At 45.8% G+C, this 22,286-nt stretch overlaps 1 protein-coding gene across 1 annotated transcript in view; it reads right to left on the minus strand.

Annotated features, from left to right (window-relative positions):
• LOC132817707 (obscurin-like) overlaps positions 1 to 22,286 on the minus strand; it is a 306,454-nt gene that overhangs the window by 150,296 nt on the left and 133,872 nt on the right. Inside the window, exons 21-25 of the mRNA XM_060828232.1 lie at positions 21,158 to 21,427; positions 16,716 to 16,985; positions 6,228 to 6,497; positions 3,154 to 3,423; positions 945 to 1,214 (exon numbers count right to left, since the gene is read on the minus strand). Of these exons, the coding sequence (XP_060684215.1) occupies positions 945 to 1,214; positions 3,154 to 3,423; positions 6,228 to 6,497; positions 16,716 to 16,985; positions 21,158 to 21,427 (1,350 nt within the window). The remainder of the gene's footprint in view (positions 1 to 944; positions 1,215 to 3,153; positions 3,424 to 6,227; positions 6,498 to 16,715; positions 16,986 to 21,157; positions 21,428 to 22,286) is intronic.

Consider the following 22,286-nt stretch of genomic DNA (forward strand, 5'->3'; position numbering starts at 1 on the left):
AATTTGTAACTGCAGAATTACATTTTACTTCGCTCAAAAATTGCATGAATCCATGTAAGCTTCTGTAAATCCATTTTTTAGATTAGAATCAGTCTGACCACTGTGGCACAGACAGCCTCACACAGGGAGCTAACACTTTCAATACTTTATCTGGGCCGACATTACACCAATTGTTAAAGTTCACTTGAGAATGTAACTTCTAAGAAAAGTTTTACGATTTATATATGAAAGAACTGAAACCAACATGGTTATTTTGGTTATTTTAAAAAGATGAGAGATTTAACAAATAATCCAGGTCTTTTTCAATATATAATTTCAGTTACATCACACTGTAAACTTTTGCTATAAATTTTTGTCTTTCAATCTTATTTTCCACAATGACCTGACGAAGGAGCAGCGCTGCAAAAGCTAGTGCTTCCAATTAAACCTGTTGGATTATAACCTGGTGTTGTGTGATTTTTTAACTTTGTACACCCAGTCCAACACTGGTGTCTCCAAATCATGCATCGATGTGATATGACATAATTCAACTGGGAGTTCAACATTCCAGGTCTGAGGTAGGAATTCGATCATTGCATCACAGGAGGCCGAAGTGGCCTGGAAGATTGACCACAATCACCATCGAATTGAAAGTCACTGCACGCTTGAGAGTTCAAATGTCCTACTCCTGCTCCTTGAGATCTTATCCTCGTATCCTAATTAAAGACTAACTGCCTGTTTCCTCAACTCACTACAAACATCATACAATGGTGGATTTTCTCATTCCAAGGCAGTTTCAGTTCTGCAACCAGACATAACATCTGGATGTGTGAAAACACATTCCTGAGATCATGAAGGGAGTTCTCTGTCTCTCCTGTTATAAATCTGAATGACAGCAGGGAGCCCCATCCCGACCTAGACGGAATGATGTTAATGGTTCAATTGTGGCTTCACTTAGGACTCACCGGACACAGTCACTTCAAACTTGGCCGAGTCGTCAACCGCATCACACAGATATATTCCTCCATCCCCCACTGTAACCTGGTGAATGGTCAGTCTTCTGCATCTTCCATCCACGTCCATCCTGCAGTTCTCATTCCACTTCACCTCAACCCCATCCTTGTACCATCTCACCTCGGCCTTGGGTTGAGAGAGCTCACACGACAGGACAACCTCAGCCCCAGTCAGTACACTCAACACCGGAGACGAACTGTTGACAATTCTTACCGGAGGCTCTAGATACAATACAAAAAGGAGAGAGAGTATGTGAGTGACAGTGAGAAAGTGAAAGAAATTGGTAAATTTGAGGGAGGAAGATTTAGATGGAGAGAGTAAAATTAAGAGGAAAAAAGGGAATGTGTGATAGAATGAGAAAGAGGGAAAGGAAAAGAAAATTCATGAGACTGGGAGGAGGAAAGATAAACAGTGGGAGCGCATTGGCGACATGGACAGAGCGGGGAAAAGCAGAAAGAATCCCTGTCCAAACAGCTCTTTTTGGTTTGATTAGATAGATTCCCTGTAGTCTGGAAACGGGCCTTCGGCTCAACAAGTCCACACCGACCCTCCGGAGAGTGCACCTAATACTTTGGGCAATTTAGCATGGCCAATCCATCTTTGGATTGTGGGAGGAAACCAGAGCACCCAGAGGAAACCCACACAGACACCGGAAAAAACATACAAACTCCACACAGACAGTTGCCCAAGGCTGGAATCGAACCCCGATCCCTGGTGGTGTGAGGTTACAGTGCTAACCACTGAGCCATCGTGCCACCCCGTTACTACAAGACTGACTCTGTCACACTGCTGACAGTGAGATACGGGTATGGTGTTTAGAGGGTCAAGAATGCTTTTGCTCTGGCACACAATGTTTTTTCCTACTTTTCTTCCATTAGGGTCACTGATGTTGTGAAAAATGCATCCACAAGAATGGTCTATTCACAGGATAAGGAGCCAGCTATTTCAGATGGTGATGAGGAGGCATTTCTTCCTTCAGCTGGTGATGTATCGTTGAAATTCTCCGTACCAGAGGAATGTGAAACTTCATTCATTTGATACTCAAAACTAGGGGATTGAGAGATTGCTTGACAATTCGTAATTGAGGGAGACATGGAAACTAATGTAAGCCATCAGCCCTTCAAGTCTGCTCTATCATGCCATACAATTATGGCAGATCCTCTAGTAAAATGTGATATTCTCACTTTCCCCCCATACCCTTTGATGCCTCAAACGTCTGCTCGGATTAAAAGGTATGAGCTGTAAAGAGCAGGAGGAAAAACTTGGGTTGTTTTCCCTGGAGCAGCCGAGGCTGAGGGTAGACCTGATAGAACTTTACATAATTATCAGAGACAAATGGCTGACAGTCTTCTTCCTCTCATTCCCAGAGTTGAAATATCTAATACTAGATACCATGCATTGTGTGAGGGCAAGTCTATCACATGAAAAAAGGTGGACACGTGGAACACACTGCCAGGGTACTGGTAGAGGCATGTATGAGAGGGGCATCTAAGGGGCTTTTAGATAAGCACGAGTAAGGAAGGAATTCATGGATATCGACCATGGGCAGGAAGAATGGATTGGTTTAATTTGCTGAAATGTTCGGCACAATATCGAGAACCAAAGGGTCAGTTTCTAGGTTGGACGGTTTGACGTTCTGTTGTCATTTCAATGGTAGCAAATCGGAGCTTAATGTGTTTTGTTTTTAAGAATGAGATAGATACATTGACAACGCCAACATATTGACTTCGATGTGTTATGACATACCTGAACTGGAATTAGAACCTCGGTCTGCTAGGTTAGAGGGAGGGATGCTAGCACTGCACCACAAGAGCCTGAAGTGGCCAGGAAGGTTAGCTGGTAGTAAAGGTTCAGCCTTGTTCTCATTTAAAGTCAGGGCTGGGTTCCAAGGGACCAAATGTCCTACTCCTGCCCCTCATCCTTGTGATATTATCCTGGTATCCTAATTGACGACTAACTGCATGTCTCCCCAACTCACAACAAACATCAGTCAGTGACTGATATTTTCAATTCCAAGGTAGTTTTCTCTCTGCAACAAGGCTATCCCTCAGTCGCTGAACGGAGTTCTCTGTGTCTCAAGTTACAAAAATGAATGGCATCTGTATCCCCTGTCCCAAGCCAGAGGGAACAACATCAAGTGTCGCTTGACTTAGGACTCACCAGACACGGTCACTTCAAACTTGGCTGAGTCGTCAACTGCATCACACAGGTATATCCCTCTGTCCCCAACTGTAACCTGGTGGATGGTCAGTCTCCTGCATCTTCCGTCCACCTCCAATGTGCAGTTCTCACTCCGCTTCACCTCAAATGCGTCCTTGTACCATCTCACCTCAGCCTTGGGTTGAGAGAGCTCACATGACAGGACAACCTCATCCCCGGTCAGTACACTCAACACCGGAGACGAACTGTTGACGATTCTTACTGGAGGCTCTGGATGCAATGCAAATGGACAAACAGAAAGTGTGTGAGTGACAGGGAGAGAGAGGGGGAGGGACGGAAATTGGTGAATTGGGGGGAGGGGGGTGCGGGAAAGATATAAATGGATAGACTAAAAGAAAGAGGAAAAAAGGGAAGGCATGCAAGAACGAAAATTAGGGAAACGAAGAGAAAATTAGAGAGACTGGTGAGGGGGGGAAATGAGGAAACTGTTGAAATCCACATTTATCGCACGTGATTGCAGGGTCCCAAGGCAGAAAATGAGGCGTTCTTCCTCCAGGTGTCAGGTGGTAATGGTTTGGCGGTGGAAGAGGCCCAGGACCTGCACGTCCTTGACAGAGTGGGAGGGGGAGTTGAAGTGTTCAGCCATGGGGCAGTGGGATTGGTGGGTGCTGGTGTCCCAGAGATGTTCTCTGAAACAATCCACAAGAAGGTGCCCTGTCTCCCCAGTGTAAAGGAGACCACACGGGTGCAATGGATGCAGTGGATGACATTGGTAGAGGTGCAGGTAAATTTCTGAAAGATGTTGATGGATCCTTTGGGTCCTTGGACAGAGGTGAGGGGACTGGTGTGGGCGCACGTTTTGCACTTCCTGCGGTGGCAGGGAAAGGTGCCAGGAGTGGGGTGTGGGCTGGTAGGAAGCCGGGCAGATCAGGGTGTCGGTGGAAGGATACTGGTTGGGACTGCGTGAGAAGAAGAAACGGATTGCTTGGAGACATTTGTTGTGGTGAAACAACGTGTGCAGTGACTGGACGTCCATGGTGAAGATGAGGCTTTGGGGTCTGAGGAAACGATGTTGGTGGAAAGGTACTGGTTGGTGTTGGTCCCCAGCCACCAACGCCTCATCTTCACCATGGACATCTAATCACTGTACACATCGATCCGCCACGATGAAAGTCTCCAAGCCCTCCGTTTCTTCCTCTCACGTTGTTCCAACCGTACCCTTCCACAGACACCCTGATCCACTTGGCTGAACTGGTCCTCACCTCAACGACTTTTCCTTCCAATCCTTACACGTCTTCCAAACCAAAGGGGTAAGCCATGGCAGCCGCATGGGATCAAGCTATGCCTGCCTGTTTGTTGAATATGTGGGACAGTCTATCTTGCACAGTTACACCGGCACCATACCACTTACATTGCTACATTGATGACTGCATCGGCACCACCACGAGGTCCCATGAGGAGGGTGAACAGTTCATCAACTTTACCAACACCTTCCACCCCAACCTCAAATTCACCTGGACCATCTCGGACACCTCCCTCCCCTTTCTGGACCTCTCCATCACATTCTTTGGCGACCGACTAACCATGGACATCTACTACCCACCGACTCCCACAGCTACCTAGACTACACTTCCTCCCATCTTACCTCCTGTAAAAATGTCATCCTTTATTTCCAGTTCCTCCACCTCCGCTGCATCTGTTCCCAGGATGACCAATTCCACCTCAAAGTCGCAGATGGCCTCCTTTTTCTACGATCGCAACTTCCCTTCCCACATGGTTGACGATGCCCTCCAGTGCATCTCCTCCACTTCATGCATCACTGCCCTTGAACCCCACCCCTCCCAACGCAACAAGGATAGAACACCCCCACTCCGCCCAGTCCTCACCTTCCACCCCACCACCTCCGCATACATTCACCGCCACTTGCGCCACCTCCAAAAGGACCCACCACCAACGATATATTTCCCTCTCCACCCCTATCAGGTTTCAGAAAGACCATTCCCTCCGCAACTCCCTCGTCAGGTTCACAACCCACACCTGGCACCTTTCCCTGCCACCGCAGGAAGAGCAAAACCTGCACCCACACCAGTCGCCTCACCTCTGTCCAAGGCCTCAAGGGACCCTTCCACATCCATCAGAAATTTATCTGCACCTCTACCAATGGAACCTACTGCATTCATTGCAATCGGTGTGGTCTACATCGGGGAGATGGAATGCCGCCTTGTGGATCGTTTCAGAGAACATCTCTGGGACCCACCAGCATCCACCAACTCCACTGCCCTGTGGCTTAACACTTCAGCTCCCCCTCCCACTCCGTCAAGGACATGCAGATCCTGGGCCTCTTCCACTGCCAAACCGTAACATAGAACAAAGAAAAATACAGCGCAGTACAGGCCCTTTGGCCCTCGATGTTGCACCGATCCAAGCCCACCTAACCTACACTAGCCCACTATCCTCCATATGACTATCCAATGCCTATTTAAGTGCCCATAAAGAGGGAGAGTCCACCACTGCTACTGGCAGGGCATTCCATGAACTCACAACTCGCTGAGTAAAGAATCTACCCCTAACATCTGTCCTATACCTACCACCCCTTAATTTAAAGCTATGCCCCCTCGTAATAGCTAACTCCATACTTGGAAAAAGGTTCTCATTGTCAACCCTATCTAAACTCCTAATCATCTTGTACACACACGACACCTGGACAAAGAATGCCTCGTATTCCACCTTGGGGCCCTGCAACCACACGGGATAAATGTGGATTTCAACAGCTTCCTCATTCCTCCCACACCCCAACATTATCCTAGTCCCAAGCCTCCAACTCGGGTACCACCCTCAGGACCTGCCTATCACTCCCCTCTCTGTCCTATCACCTTCTCCCTCATCTTCATCACCTATCGCTTTCTCAGCTACCTTCTCCCAAACCTCACCTCCTCCCATTTATCTCTCAGCCCCAAAACACAAGCCTCATTCCTGTTGAAGGACGTATGTCTGAAACGTCGATTTTCCTGCTCCTCGGATGCTACCTGACCTGCTGCACTTTTCCAGCGGCATACTCTCAACATAGGACTCACCGGACACGTTCACGTCAAACTTGGCCGAGTCGTCGACTGCGTCACACAGGTACATCCCTCGGTCTCCCATTGTAACCTGGTGGATGGTCAGCCTTCTGCGTCTTCCATCCATTTCCATTGTGGATTTCTCGTTTCGCTCCACCTCCACCCCATCCTTGAACCATCTCACTTCAACTTTGGGCCGTGATAGCTCACATGATAGGACAACTTCATCCCCAGTCAGTACACTTAATACTGGAGAGGAACTGTTGATGATTCTTATCGGAGGCTCTGGATCCAACACAAACAGAGAGAGAGAGAGAGAGCACAAGGAAAAGTATGAGTGTATGGGCGTGTGTGTGAGAGAGAGAGAGAGACAGAGACAGAGAGCACAATTGGAGGATTTGTGGGTGGAAGATATAAATGGAGAGAATGAAATAGAGAAGAGGATAAAAAAGAAAAAGTGACAGAATAAGAATGTGGCAAAGGAAGAGAAAATTGGAGAGACTGTAAGGAAGAGCGAAACATAAACAGACAATACCAGATTATAGTCCAACAAGTTTATTTGGAAGTACCTGCTGAACTATAATCTGGTGTTGTGTGATTTTAACTTTGTCCACTCCAGTCCATCAGCAGCACTTCCACATCAAATATAAACAGTGAGAGCACGTTGGAGATCTGGACAGAGAGTAAAAAAAATGAAAGACTGAAATGTGAAGAATCCCTGTCCACAGTGCTCTCCTTGGTTTGTGTCACAAAAATAGTGATCCCGTCGCTCTGGGCACAGTGAGACATTAGTATGGTGTTCGGGTGGACAAGAATGTTCAACACACAAAATTCTGTTTCTGCTCTTCTTCCATTAGGTTAGAAATATAATAAATGCAGATGCTGGAATCCAAAAGAAACAGCAAGAGGCTGGAAGAACACAGCATGTCAGGCAGCATCAAGGTATGGAGAAGTCGACATTTTGGGTGTAACCGTTCTTCAGGACTGGGGGGTGGTTGGCAGGGAGCTGCAGATAAAGGGGGAGGTGGGGGCAGGGTGGTGAAGTGGGGATAAGTGAAGACAGGCAGAGGGTCAATGTGAGGAATGAAACCGGTTGGTGGCAGGGAGCAGTGGAAGGATGGGGAGGGGCTGGGAAGGGAGGTTACTTGAAACTGGAGAACTCAATGTTGAGTCCTCCCAAATAGAGCTGAAAATATGTTGCTGGAAAAGCGCAGCAGGTCAGGCAGCATCCAAGGAGCAGGAGAATTGGCGTTTCGGGCATGAGCCCTTCTTCAGGAATGGCTCATGCCCGAAACGTCGATTCTCCTGCTCCTTGGATGCTGCCTGACCTGCTGCGCTTTTCCAGCAACACGTTTTCAGTTCTGATCTCCAGCATCTGCAGTCCTCACTTTCTCCTCCCAGATAGAGGCTGCCCAGGCGGAAGATGAGGTGGTGTCCCTCCAAATTGTAGTGTGATTCATTGTGGCAATGTAGGAGGCCAAGAATGATCATGTCGGAAAGGGAGTGGTTAGGAGAATTGAAATGGATGGAGGTCTGGTTGGCCCCTGCAGGCCTGGCTGCGATGCTCAGTCCATCTCCGGCGACAAGCTCCAGACGGATTTTTACTACAACCCAAAGGCTCTCACATCTATCTGGACTATACCTCCTCCCACCCAACATCCTGCAAGAACTCCATCCCATTCTCCCAATTCCTCTGCCTCTGCTCAGACAAGGAAACATTCCACTCGTGAGCAACCCAGATGTCCATCTATTTTGAACAATGTGCTTTTCCTCCCTCTGTCACCCAGATAGCCCTCTGACACACCGCTTCATTCCCCATTCCACTGCTTTAAACTCCCCCCCAATGCAATAAAGACACAGTCCCCCTTGTCCTCACCTACCACCTCCCAGTCTCCGCATTCAACACATCATCCTTAAACATACTGCCAACTCCAACTGGACCCCACCACCAAGAACATCTTCCCCTCCCCTCTCTGCCTTTCCCTTTAACAATACATGTTTTGCGCTGCTCTCCCCACCAGCTATTCCCAAACCCCCAAGTACCTTACCCTGCAACTGGATGCAAAACCTGCTTGTACACTACCCCCACTCACCTCTATCCAGGGCACCAAACAGCCCTTCCAGGTGAGACAGAGGTTCACCTGCCTCTCTTCCTACTTAGGTGCTCGCAATGTGGTCTCTACATCGGGGAGACCAAACGTAAACTTAGGGAACAGTTCACCAAGCATCGCAGCCAAGCCTGTTTAGGCCAACCAGACCTCCCAGTCACCATCCATTTCAATTCCCTGAACCACTCCCTTTCCAACATGACCATCCCTGGTCTCCTACATTGCCACAACGAACTACACTGCAATTTGGAGGGACAACACCTCATCTGCCTGGGCAGCCTCCAACCCAGAGGACTCAACATTGAGTTCTCCAATTTCAAATAACTCCACTTGCCATTCCCCGACTCCCTTCCCAGCTCCTCCCCATCTCTTCCACTGCTCCCTGCCACCAACCGGACTCATTCCTCCCATTGACCAAAAAAATTGTACCCTCTACTTGTTTTCACCTATCCCCACTTCACCACCCTGCCGCCCCTTCCCCCCCACACACACCCTTTGATGCCAAGAACATTGAGAAGTGGATGCTACCTGGATTAGAGGGTATGAACTTTCAGAACAAGCTGAACAAACTAGGGTAATTTTCTCTGGAGAAGCGCAGGCTGAGGGCAGACCTGATAAGAGAGGGATAGATGGGGTAGACAGAGCACTTTAGGGAACATCTCCAGGACACCCGCACCAATCAACCACACCGCACTGTGGCCCAACATTTCAACTCCCCTCCCAGCTTGCTGAGGACATGTAGGTTCTGGACCTCCTCCACCGCCGCTCCCTGACCACCCGACGGCTGGAGGAAGAACACCTCATCTTCCACCTCAGAATACTTCAACCCCAGGGCATCAATGTGGATTTCACCAGTTTCCTCATTTCCCCTTCCCCCACCTCACCCCAGCTCCAACCTTCCAGTTCAGCACCGTCCTCATGACCTGTCCTACCTGCCTATCTTCCTTTCCACCTATCCAGTCCATCCACCTCTCTGACCTACACCATCATCCACATCCACATTCACCTACTGTACTCTTTGCTACCTTCCACCACCCTCCTCTCTGACCTATCACCTCTATCCCCACCCCCGTTCACATATTGCAATCTATGCTACATTCTCCCCAACCCCACCCCCCTCTCATTTATCTCTCCACTCTGCAGGCACCCTGCCTCTATTCCTGATGAAGGGCTTTTGCCTGAAATGTCGGTTTTCCTGCTCCTCAGATGCTGCCTGACCTGCTGTGCTGTTCCAGCACCACTCTAGTCTAGAATCTGGTTTTCAGCATCTGCAGTCCTTGTGTTTACCTCTGCACCACAAGAGCCTGAAGTGGCCAGGAAGGTTGGCTAGAGGTAGAGGTTCAGCGACATTCTCGTTTAAAGTCAGGGCAGGGTTGATGACTAACTGCATGTCTCCCCAACTCACAACAAACATCAGTCAATGACTGATATTTTCATTTCCAAGGCAGTTTTCACGCTGCAACAAGGCATGACATCTGGGGGCATGAAACGCTATCCCTCAGTCGCTGAATGGAGTTCTCTGTGTCTCCTGTTACAAATCTGAATGACATCAGTAGCCCCTGTCCCGACCTACAGGAAACAACATCAAGTGTCGCCTGACTTAGGACTCACCAGACACAGTCACTTCAAACTTGGCTGCGTCCTCAACTGCGTCACACAGATACGTCCCTCGGTCCCCCAATGTAACCTGGTAGATAGTCAGCCTTCTGCATTTTCCATCCATTTCCATTGTGCATTTCTCGTTCCTCTTCACCTCCACCCCATCCTTGAACCATCTCACCTCTGCGTTGTACTGAGAGAGCTCACATGACAGAACAACCTGACTCCCAGTCAGTACACTCAATACCGGAGAGGAACTGTTCACGATCTTTACTGGAGGGTCTAGATCCAAAACAAACAGAGAAAGAGAGAGGAACAGTGTGTGTGTGTGTGTGTGTGTGTGTGTGTGTGTGTGTGTGTGTGTGTGTGTGTGAGTGAGAGAGAGAGAGAGAGAGAGAGAGCAATTAGAAGCTTTGAGAGAGAAAGATACAAATGGAGAGACTGAAATGGAGAACAGGAAAGAAGAGAGAAAGTGAGAGGATGAGAATTAGGGAAAGGAAGAGAAAATTAGAGAGATTGTGAGGAAGAGTTGAAAATGTGTTGCTGGTTAAAGCACAGCAGGTCAGGCAGCATCCAAGGAATAGGAAATTCGACGTTTCGGGCATAAGCCCTTCAGGAAGGCTTATGCCCGAAACGTCGAATTTCCTATTCCTTGGATGCTGCCTGACCTGCTGTGCTTTAACCAGCAACACATTTTCAACTGTGATCTCCAGCATCTGCAGACCTCATTTTTTACCTGAAGATTGTGAGGAAGAGACAGGGAAGGATGAAACAAAAACAGCGAGAGCCCATTGGACAATAAACAGAGTTGGGTAAAGCAGTAAGAGTGAAATGTGAAGAATCTCTGTCCACATTGCTGTCTTTGGTTTGTTAAGGTAATAGTGACCCGGTCACTCTACTCAAGGTGACATACTGATATGGCGTTCAGAGGGGCAAGAATGCTCATGTTGTGACATCGGGTTTTTTCTGCTCTTCTTCCATTATGGCACTGATGTGAAAAATATATCCACAACAATAGGCTAGTCGCAGGATTAGGAGCCAACAATTTCAGACAATGATCAAGAGGTGTCTCTTCCCCTCAGGAAATAACAAACCTTTGGAATTCTCCACAACACAGGAATGTGGATTCACACTCAGCCAGGTATATTCAAGACTGGGATTGAGAGATTGCTTTACTCTTCACAATTGTGGGAAATGTAAAAACTAAAAGCTGAAGGAAGTCATTCAGCAATTCAAAGCTGTTCTGTCATTCCATACAATTAGAGCTGACTCGCTATCTCAGTGCTATATTCCCACCTTCTCCCCATACCCTTTGATGCCTAGAACATTGGGAAGTGGATGCTGCCTGGATTAAAGGGTATGAGCCTTCAGGAAAGGCTGGCAAACTAAGGTTATTTTCTCTGGAGCAGTGCTCAGGGAGACCTGACAGATGTTTATAAAATTATGAGAGGCATAGATCGAGTTGACAGTCAGAATCATTTTCCAAGAATTGTCTAATACTTGAGGACATACATTTGAGATAAGAGGGGGAGAGTTGAAAGTCAGTGTGAGGGGAAAATATATTTTAGACAGAGTAGTGGATGCTTAGACCACGCTGGCCTAACAGGGAAGGCAGATGAACTCAGGGCATAGTTAGGAACATGGGACTGGGATATCATAGCAATTACAGAAACATGGCTCAGGGATGGGCAGGACTGGCAGATTAATGTTTCAGGATACAAATGCTACAGGAAGGATAGAAAAGGAGGCAAGAGAGGAGGGGGACTGGCATTTTTGATAAGGGATAGCGTTACAGCTGTGCTGAGGGAGGATATTCCTGGAAATATATCCAGGGAAGTTATTTGGGTGGAACTGAGAAATAAAAAAGGGATGATCACCTTATTAGGATTGTATTATAGATCCCCTAATAGTCAGAGGGAAATTGAGAAACAAACCTGTAAGGAGATCTCAGCTATCTATAAGAATAATACGGTAGTTATGGTAGGGGATTTTAACTTTCCAAACATCGACTGGGACTGCCATAGTGTTAAAGGTTTAGATGGAGAGGAATTTCTTAAGTGCGTAAAAGACAATTTTCTGATTCAGTATGTGGATGTACCTACTAGTAAGGGTAAAAAATGAGGTCTGCAGATGCTGGAGATCAGAGCTGAAAATGTGTTGCTGGTTAAAGCACAGCAGGTTAGGCAGCATCCAAGGAATAGGAAATTCGACGTTTCGGGCATAAGCCCTTCATCAGGAATGAGGAGAGTGTGCCAAGCAGGCTAAGATAAAAGGTAGGGAGAAGGGACTTGGGGGAGGGGCGATGGAGATGTGATAGGTGGAAGGAGGTCAAGGTGAGGGTGATAGGCCGGAGTGGGGTGGGGGATTAATCTATTTGGCTTGTTCTCAGGATATAAAATTAATTTTATGAAGTTGGAGGCCTTTCTAAAATATTAAATCTTGGGAATGGAACCTGTTTCCCTTTCAGGTGGTCACAGGGAGGTTTCCTGGTGCAAAATTTGACCTACTCTTGGGAAATAAGGCAGGGCAGGTTACTGAGGTGTCAGTAGGGGAGCACTTTGGGGGGAGCGATCAAAATTCTATTCATTTTAAAATAATGATGGAAAAGGATAGACCAGATCTAAAAGTTGAAGTTCTAAATTGGAGAAAGGCCAATTTTGACGGTATTAGGCATGAACTTTCAAAAGCTGATTGGAGGCAGATGTTCGCAGGTAAAGGGACGGCTGGAAAATGGGAAGCCTTCAGTAATTAGATAACAAAAATCCAGAGAAAGTATATTCCTGTCAGGGTGAAAGGAAAGGCTGGTAGGTATAGGGAATGCTGGATGACTAAAGAAAGTGAGGGTTAGGTTAAGAAAAAGAAGGAAGCATATGTCAGGTATAGACAGGATAGATCAAGTGAATCCTTAGAAGAGTACAAAGAAAGTAGGAGCAAAAAGGGGACAAGAGATAGCTTTGGCAAATAGAATTAAGGAGAATCCAAAGGGTTTTTTCAAATATATTAAGGACAAACAGGTAACTAGAGAGAGAAGGGCCCCTCAAAAATCAGCAAGGTGGTCTTTGTGTGGAGCCATAGAAATGGGGGAGATACAAAATAAATATTTTGCATTAGTATTTACTGTGGAAAAGGATATGGAAGATACCGACTGTAGGGAAATAGATGGTGACATCTTGCAAAATGTCCACATTACAGAGGAGGAAGTGCTGGATGTCTTGAAACAGTTAAAAGTGGATAAGTCCCCAGGACATGATCAGGTGTACCCTAGAACTCTGTGGGAAGCTAGAGAAGTCATTGCTGGGCCTCTTGCTGAGATATTTGCATCATCGATAGTCACATATGAGGTGCCGGAAGACTGGAGGTTGCCAAATGTGCTGCCACTGTTTAAGAAGGGTGGTAAAGACAAACCAGGGAACTATAGACTGGTGAGCCTGACATCGGTGGTGGGCAAGTTGTTGGAGGGAATCCTGAGGGACAGCATGTACATGTATTTGGAAAGGCAAGGACAGATTATGGATAGTTAACATGGCTTTGTGCGTGGGAAACCATGTCTCACAAACTTGATTGAGTTTTTTGAAGAAGTAACAAAGAAGATTGATGAGGGCAGAGCAGGAGTTGTGATCTATATGGACTTCAGTAAGGCGTTCGACAAGGTTCCCCAAGGGAGACTGATTAGCAAGGTTAGATCTCATGGAATAAAGGGAGAACTAGCCATTTGGATACAGAACTGGCTCAAAGGTAGAAGACAGAGGGTGGTGGTGGTAGGGGGTTGTTTTTCAGACTGGAGGCCTTTGACCAGTGGAGTACCACAAGGATCGGTACTGGGCCCTCTAAATTTTGTCATTTACGTAAATGATTAAGATGCGAGCATAAGAGGTACAGTTAGTAACTTTGCAGGTGACACCAAAATTGAAGGTGTAGTGCACAGCGAAGAGGGTTACCTCAGATTACAACAGGATCTGGACCAGATGGGCCAATGGGCTGAGAAGTGGCAGATGGAGTTTAATTCAGATAAATGTGAGGTGCTGCATTTTGGGAAAGCAAATCATAGCAAGACTTATACACTTAATGGTAAGGTCCTAGGGAGTGTTACTGAACAAAGAGACCTTGGAGTGCAGGTTCATAGCTCCTTGAAAGTGAAGTCGCAGGTAAATAGGATAGTGAAGAAGGTGTTTGGTATGCTTTCCTTTATTGGTCAGAGTATTGAGTACAGGAGTTGGGAAGTCATGTTGTGGCTGTACAGGACATTGGTTAGGCCACTGCTGCAATATTGCATGCAATTCTGGTCTCCTTCCTATCGGAAAGATGTTGCGAATCTTGAAAGGGTTCAGAATAGATTTACAAGGATGTTGCCAGGGTTGGAGGATCTGAGATACAGGGAGAGGCTGAACAGGCTGGGGCTGTTTTCCCTGCAGTGTCGGAGGCTGAGGAGTGACCTTATAGAGGTTTACAAAATTATGAGGGGCATGGATAGGATAAATAGACAAAGTCTTTTCCCTGGGGTCGGGGAGTCCAAAACTAGAGAGTATAGGTTTAGGATGAGAGAGGAAAGATATAAAAGAGACCTAAAGGGCAACTTCTTCATGCAGAGGGTGTGACGTGTATAGAATGAGCTGGCAGAGGATGTGGTGGAGGCTGGTACAATTGCAACATTTAAGAGGCATTTGGATGGATATATGAATAGGAAGGGTTTGGAGGGATATAGGCTGGGTGCTGCTAGATTGGGTTGGGATATCTGGTCGGCATGGACGGGTTGGACCAAAGGGTCTGTTTCCATGCTGTCCATCTCTATGACTCTAATAGAAGTGTTTCAAGGAAGAAATAGCAGGGCATCTCAAGAGAAATTGACCCGTTGGGCAGACATAGCGTGGGTTCACAAAGGGCACGTCATGCTTAACAAATCTTTAGGAATTCTTTGAATACACTATGAGCAAGGTGGACAACAGGGACCCAGCGGATGTAGCTAGATTTCCAAAAGGCCTTTGACAAGGTGTTTCACAAGAGGCTGCTATGTAACATAAGGATATATGGCATTACAGGTAAAGTATTAGCATGGATAAAAGTTTGGCTGACTAACAGGAAACAAAGAGTGGGGATAAGTGAGTATTATTCTGGCTGGCAATCAGTGAGTATTGGTGTGCCTCAGGGATCAGTGTTGGGACATAGATAATTTGGAGTTGGGGGCCTCGTGTAGATGATGCTAAGATGAGTGGCAGAGCAAAGTGTGCAGAGGACTGAGAAACTTCGCAGAGGAACGTAGATACTTTGAGTGAGAGGGCAAAGATCTGGCAAATGAAATACAATACTAATAAATGTGAAGTCATTCATTTTAGTAGGAGTAACAATGAAAGGATTATCACACAAATGGGAGAAAGTTGCAGCATGCTGTTATGCAGAGGGACTTGGGTGACCTTGTGCATGAATCACAGAAGGTTGGTCTGCAGATACATAATGTAATTAGGAAGGAAAATGGAATTTTCTCCTTCATTGTGAAGGGGTTTGAGTTTCAAAGCAGAGAAGTTATGTTGCAGCTGTTTGGATGCTGGTGAGGCCACATTTTGAGTACTGTGCGCAGTTTTGGTCTCGTTACGTGAGAAAGGATGTACTAGCACTAGAGGGGATGCAGAGGAGATTCACTAGTTTGGTTACGGGGTTGAGAGGATTGTCTTATGAGGAGATTCTAAATAGACTGGTATTATAATCATTGCAATTTAGAAGAATGTGAGGGGATATTACAGAAACCTAGAAAATTATGAAGGGAATTGATAAACTAGAAGTAGAGAGGACGTTATCACTGGCAGGTGAAGCTAGGACAAGAGGGCATAGCCTCAAAATTAGAAGGAGCAGATTTAGGATTGAATTGAGAAAGAACTTCTTCACCCAGAGGGTTGTTAATCTATGGAATTCCTTGCCCAGGAAGTAATTGATGCTACTTTAGTGAATGCTTTTAAAGCAAGGTAGATTTTTGAACAATAAGGGAATTAAGGGATACGGTGAGAGAGCAGCTAAGTGGATCTGAGTCCAGGAAAAGATCAGCCATGATCTTATTGAATGACGGAACGGGCATGATGGGCCAGAATGCATATTCCTGCTCCTAGCTCTTATGTTCTTATGTTTCAATGCTTTCAGATAAGCACATGAATAAGCAAGGAATGGGGGCATGTGGACCATGGCCAGACAAAGGGGACTTGTTTAGTTTGGTGCCACGTTTGGTACAACATTGTGAGTCAAGGGGCCAGTTGTGCTGTACTGTTCCATGACTAAATGTATCTTCCTCGTTTTTAAAGATGAAATATGCAAAGTTCTGTCCCTACCACTGACATGGCAATTTTAATCAACCTGCGTAGATGTGATACAACATATTTGAACTGGGAGTAGAACATTCCAGGTCTGAGGTAGGCACTCGACCATTGCACCACAAGAGCCCTAAGTGGCCTGGAAGGTTGGCCGCAAATAGAGGTTCAGCCATGACCAAATTGAAAGTCGGGGCTGCCTAGAGAATTCAAATGTCCAACTCCTGCTCCTTATCCTTGAGATCCTATGCTAGTATCTTAATTAAAGACTAACTGTTTGTTTCCCCAACTCACAAAAACCATCAGACAATGATAGATTTTCTCAATTCCTAGGTGGTTTTGCATCTGCAACAAGGCATGACGTCTGGATATTGAAAACACACCCCCTCAGATAGTAAAGGGAATTCTCTGCGACTCCTGTTATAAATCTGAATGACCACAGTGCCCCATCCTGACCCAGAGGGAATAATATTAATGGCTTGAGCATGGCTTGACATAGCACTCACCAGACACGGCCACTTCAAACTTGACTGAATCGTCAACTGCGTCACACAGGTAAGTTCCTCGGTCCCCCACTGCAACCTGCCGGATGGCCAGCCTCCTGTGTCTTCCGTCCACCTCCATTGTGCACTTCTCATTCTGCTCCACCTCCACCCCATCCTTGAACCATCTCACTTCGACCTTGGGTCGTGACAGTTCACATGACAGGACAACCTCATTCCCAGTCAGTACATTCAATACCGGGGAGGAACTGTTTACGATTCTGACCGGAGGCTCTGGATCCAACACAAACAGAGAGAGAGGGAGAAAGAGGAAGAGTATGTGAGTGATAGAGAGGGAGAGACAGCCATTGGAGGATTTGATGGAGGAAGATATAAATGGAGAGAGTGAAATAGAGAAGAGGTTAAAAGAGAAAAAGAAGAAGAATAAGAATGTGGGAAATGAAGAGAAAATTAGAGAGGTTGTGAGGAAGAGTCAAGGAAAGGCGAAAGATAATCACACAAAATCTGGCTATAGTAAAACAGGTTTATTTGGAAAGTGCTTGTTTCAGTATAACCCGGTGTTGTGAGATTGTTAACTTTGTAAACCCGAGTCCACCACCGGCACGTCCACATCATAACATAAACAGCGAGAGTACGTTGGAAACTTGGACAGAGAGGGGAAAAACAAGGAGTGAAATGTGAAGAATCCCTGTCCACAGTGCTCTCCTTTGTTTGTGTTACAGAAATAGTGACCCTGTCGCTCTGGACAAGGTGAGATATTGACAAGGTGTTCAAGAACCACCTATTTTAGACAGTGATCTATAGATATCTCTTCCCTCAGGACATGACAAATCTTTGGAATTCTCCACACAACAGAAATGTGGCTCCACACTCTTTGAGGTATATTCAAGAAAGGGATTGATAGATTGCTTGACTTCACAATTCAGGGAAATGTAAAAACTAAGAGTTGAAGTAAGCCATTCAGTGCTTCAAGGCTGCTCTGTCATCCCATACAATTACAGCTGATCCTCTATCTCAATGCAATATTCCTGCTTTTAGCCCCTACCTTTTGATGCCTAGAATACCGAGAAGTGGATGCTGCCTTGATGAGAAGATATGAGCTTTCAGGACAGGCTGACAAATTAAGGTTGTTTTCTCTGGAGGAGCACAGGCTGAAGGCAGACCTGACTGACATGTATAAAATTATTCTTGATAGGAGTGAGAGAGTCATGGGGGACTTCAACTTTCCAAATATTGACTGGGAACACTATAGTACGAGTACTATAGATGGATCAGATTTAGTCCAGTGTGTGCAGGAGGGCTTCCTGACACAGTATGTAGACAGGCCAACAAGGGGCGAAGCCACATTAGATTTGGTACTGGGTTATGAGCACAGCCAGGTGTTAGACTTGGAAGTAGGTGAGCACTTTGGTGATAGCGAGCACAATTCTGTTATGTTTACTTTAGTGACAGAAAGGGATAGGTGTATACCATTGGGCAAGAGTTACAGCTGGGGGAAAGGCAATTGCGATGCGATTAGACAAGATTTAGGCAGCATAGGATGGGGAAGGAAACTGCAGGGGATGGGCACGTTAGAAATATGGAGCTTATTCAAGGAAAAGCTCCCGTGTGTCCTAGATAAGTATGTACCTGCCAAGCAGGGAGGAAGCTGTAGAGCGCGGGAGCCATGGTTCACGAAGGAAGTGGAATCTCTAGTCAAGAGAAAGAAGAAGGCGTATGTTAGGATGAGATGTGAAGGCTCAGTTAGAGCGCTTGAGGGTTACAAGGTAGCCAGGAAAGACCTAAAGAGAGAGTTCAGAAGAGCCAGGAGAAGACATGTGAAGTTGTTGGTGGATAGGATCAGGGTAAACCCTAAGGCTTTCTATAGGTATTTAATGAATAAAAGAATGACGAGAGTAAGATTAGGGCCAATCAAGGATAGTAGTGGGAAGTTGTGTGTGGAGTCAGAGGAGATGGGGAAAGCACTAAATGAATATTTTTTGACAGTATTCACTCTAGAAAACGACAATCTTGTCGAGGAGGATACTGAGATACTAGCTACTAGACTAGATGGGATTGAGATTCACAAGGAGGAGGTGTTAGCAATTCTGGGAAGTGTAAAAATAGATAAGTCCTCTGGGCCGGATGGGATTTATCCTAGGATCCTCTGGGAAGCCAGGGAGGAGATTGCCGAGCCTTTGGCATTGATCTTTAAATCGTCATTGTCTACAGGAATAGCGCCAGAAGACTGGAGAATAGCAAATGTGGTTCCCCTGTTCAAGAAAGGGAGTAGAGACAACCCAGGTAATTATAGACCAGTGAGCCTTACTTCAGTTGTTGGTAAAGTGTTGGAAAAGGTTATAAGAGATAGGATTTATAATCATCTAGAAAAGAATAATTTGATTAGGGATAGTCAGCACGGTTTTGTGAAGGGTAGGTCATGCCTCACAAACCTTATTGAGTTCTTTGAGAAGGTGACCAAACAGGTAGATGAGAGTACACCAGTTGATTTGGTGTATATGGATTTTAGCAAGGCGTTCGATAAGGTTTCCCACAGTAGGCTATTGTACAAAATGTGGAAGAATGGGATTGTGGGATCAGTAACTGGCTTGCTGAAAGAAGACAGAGGGTGGTGGTTGATGGGAAATGTTCATCCTGGAGTCCGGTTACCAGTGGTGTACCGCAAGGGTTAGTGTGTAAGGTCCACTGCTGTTCGTCATTTTTATAAACGATCTGGATGAGGGTGTAGAAGGGTGGGTTAGTAAATTTGCAGATGACACTAAGGTCAGTGGAGTTGTGGATAGTGGTGAAGGATGTTGTAGGTTACAGAGAGACATAGATAAGCTGCAGAGCTGGGCTGAGAGGTGGCAAATGGAGTTTAATGCGGACAAGTGTGAGGCGATTCACTTTGGTCGGAGTAACTGGAATGCAAAGTATTGGGCTAATCGTAAGATTCTTGGTAGTGTAGATGAGCAGAGAGATCTCGGTGTCCAGGTACACAGATCCTTGAAAGTTGCCACCCAGGTTAACAGGGTTGTTAAAAAGGCATACAGTGTTTTAGCTTTTATTAAGAGAGGGATCTAGTTCCAGAACCATGAGGTTATGCTACAGCTATACAAAACTCTGGTGCAGCCGCACTTGGGAGTACTGCGTACAGTTCTGGTCACCGCATTATAAGAAGGATGTGGAAGCTTTGGAAAGGGTGCAGAGGAGGTTTACTAGGATGTTGCCTGGTATGGAGGGAAAGTCTAATGTGAAAAGGCTGAGGGACTTGAGGCTGTTTTCATTGGAGAGAAGAAGGTTGAGAGGTGACTTAATAGAGACATATAAGATAATCAGAGGGTTAGATAGGGTAAACAAGGAGAGCCTATTTCCAAGTATGGTGACAGTGAGCACGGGGGTGATAGATATAGGACAGATGTCAGAGGTAGTTTCTTTACTCAGAGAGCAGTAAGGGTATGGAATGCTTTGCCTGCAACGGTAGTAGATTCGCCAACTTTGAGTACATTTAAGTCATCATTGGACAAGCCTATGGACGTACATGGAATTGTGTAGGTTAGATGTGCTTCAGATTGGTATGACAGGTCGGCGCAACATCGAGGGCCAAAGGGCCTGAACTGCGCTGTAATGTTCTATGCAAGAGACATAGATAGATTAGATGGTCAGAATTATTTTCCGAGACTTAAATTTCTGATACTTGACGGCATGCATTTAAGATAAGAGTTGAAAGGAGATGAAAGGGCAATTTTTTTGTTTTAACACAGAGTGGTAGATGTTTGGGACAGATAGGGATGCTCAATGCTTTTGGATAAGCAAATGAATAAGCAAGGAATAGAGGTATATGGACCATGGCCAGACAAAAGGGGTTTGTTTAATTTGGTGTGATATTCGACACAACATCATGAGCCAAAGTGCCAGTTCCTGTGCTATATTGTTCTATCTTCTAAATGCTTCTCATTCTTAAAAATGAAATAAACAAGTCTCTGACCCACTACCACTGAAATGACAATTTCAATAACATGCATAGATGTGGTATGACATACTTCAACTGGGATTAGACCCTGGGTCTTCTAGATCTGAGGTAGGGATGCTACCATTGCACCACAAGAGCCAGAGGTGGTCTGGAAGGTTGGCTTTAGGTAAAGTTTCAATCCAAGGTCTGGCTCAAGCGGCCAAATGTACTACTCCTGCTCCTCATCCTTGAGATCTTATCTTGGTATCCTAATTAAAGACAAACTGTCTGTTTCCCCAACTCACAAGTATCAGACAATGACGCATTTTCTCAATTTCAAGGCCATTTTGGTTCTGCAACGACATGACATCTGCATGTGTGAAAACACAGCCCTCAGCTTCTGAAGGGAGTTTTCTGTGTCTCCTGCTATAAATCTTAATGACAGCAGTGACGCCCATCCCAAAGTAGAGGGAAGAATTTCAATGGTTCAAGTGTGGCTTCACTTAGGACTTACCGGACACAGTCACTTTAAACTTGGCCGAGTCGTTGATAGCATCACATAGATATATCCCTCCGTCCCCCACTGTAACCTGGCGAATGGTCAGTCTCCTGCGTCTTCCATCCACCTCCATCCTGCAGTTCTCGTTCTGCTTCACTTCAACCCCATCCTTGTACCATCTCACCTCGGCCTTGGGCCGAGAGAGCTCACACGTCAGGACAACCTCAGCCCCGGTCAGTACACTCAATACCGGAGATGAACTGTTGACGATTCTTACCGGAGGATCTAGATACAATACAAACGGAGAGAGAAAAAGTGCATGAGTGAAAGTGAGTGAGAGAGGGAGGGAGAGAAATTGGAGAATTTGAGGGAAGAAGATATAAATGGAGAGAGTAAAATAAAGAGGAATAAAGAGTGGAAGTGAAAGAACAAAAACAAGGGAAAGCAAGAGAAAATTAGAGAGTCTGGGAGGAAAAAACAAGGAAGGAGGAAAGATAAACAGTGAGAAGCAAATTGGCAACTTGGACAGAGCGGGGAATATTAGAAAGAGGCTAGTTGTGGAGAATCACTGTCCACAGCGCTCTCTTTGGTTTGTGTTACTATATGACAGATCCTGCCATACTGCTGAAGGTAGATATGGATATAGTGTTCAGAGAGACAAGAATGCTTTTGTTCTGACATACCTTTTTTTCTACTCTTCTTCGATTAGGACCAAAAGGTGTTGTGAAAACTGTATCCACAGCAATGGTCTATTCACAGGATAAGAATGGGGAGACATTTCTGCCTTCAGCTGGTGATAAATCTTTAAAATTCTCCCTACTGGGGGAATGTGGGATCTCACTAATTGAGGTATATCCAAAACTGAGATTGAGAGATTGCTTGACAATTCGCAATATATGAGGCGTAGAAACTAAGAGCTCAACTAAGCTATCAGCCCTTCAAGACTGCTCCATCATGCCATATAATTATGGCTGATGATCTAGCTCAAAGCCATATTCCCACTTTTAACCTATACCCTTTGAAGCCTCAAATGTCTAGAATTATATGCTGCTTGGATGAGAAAGTTTGAGCGAGAAAGAGGGGCTGGAAAAATTAGGGCTGTTTTCTCTGGAGCAGCGTATCATCCGCCGTCATTTCCGCCAGC

Source organism: Hemiscyllium ocellatum, chromosome 7 (assembly GCF_020745735.1).
Source record: "Hemiscyllium ocellatum isolate sHemOce1 chromosome 7, sHemOce1.pat.X.cur, whole genome shotgun sequence".
NCBI classification, from domain to species: Eukaryota; Metazoa; Chordata; class Chondrichthyes; order Orectolobiformes; family Hemiscylliidae; genus Hemiscyllium; species Hemiscyllium ocellatum.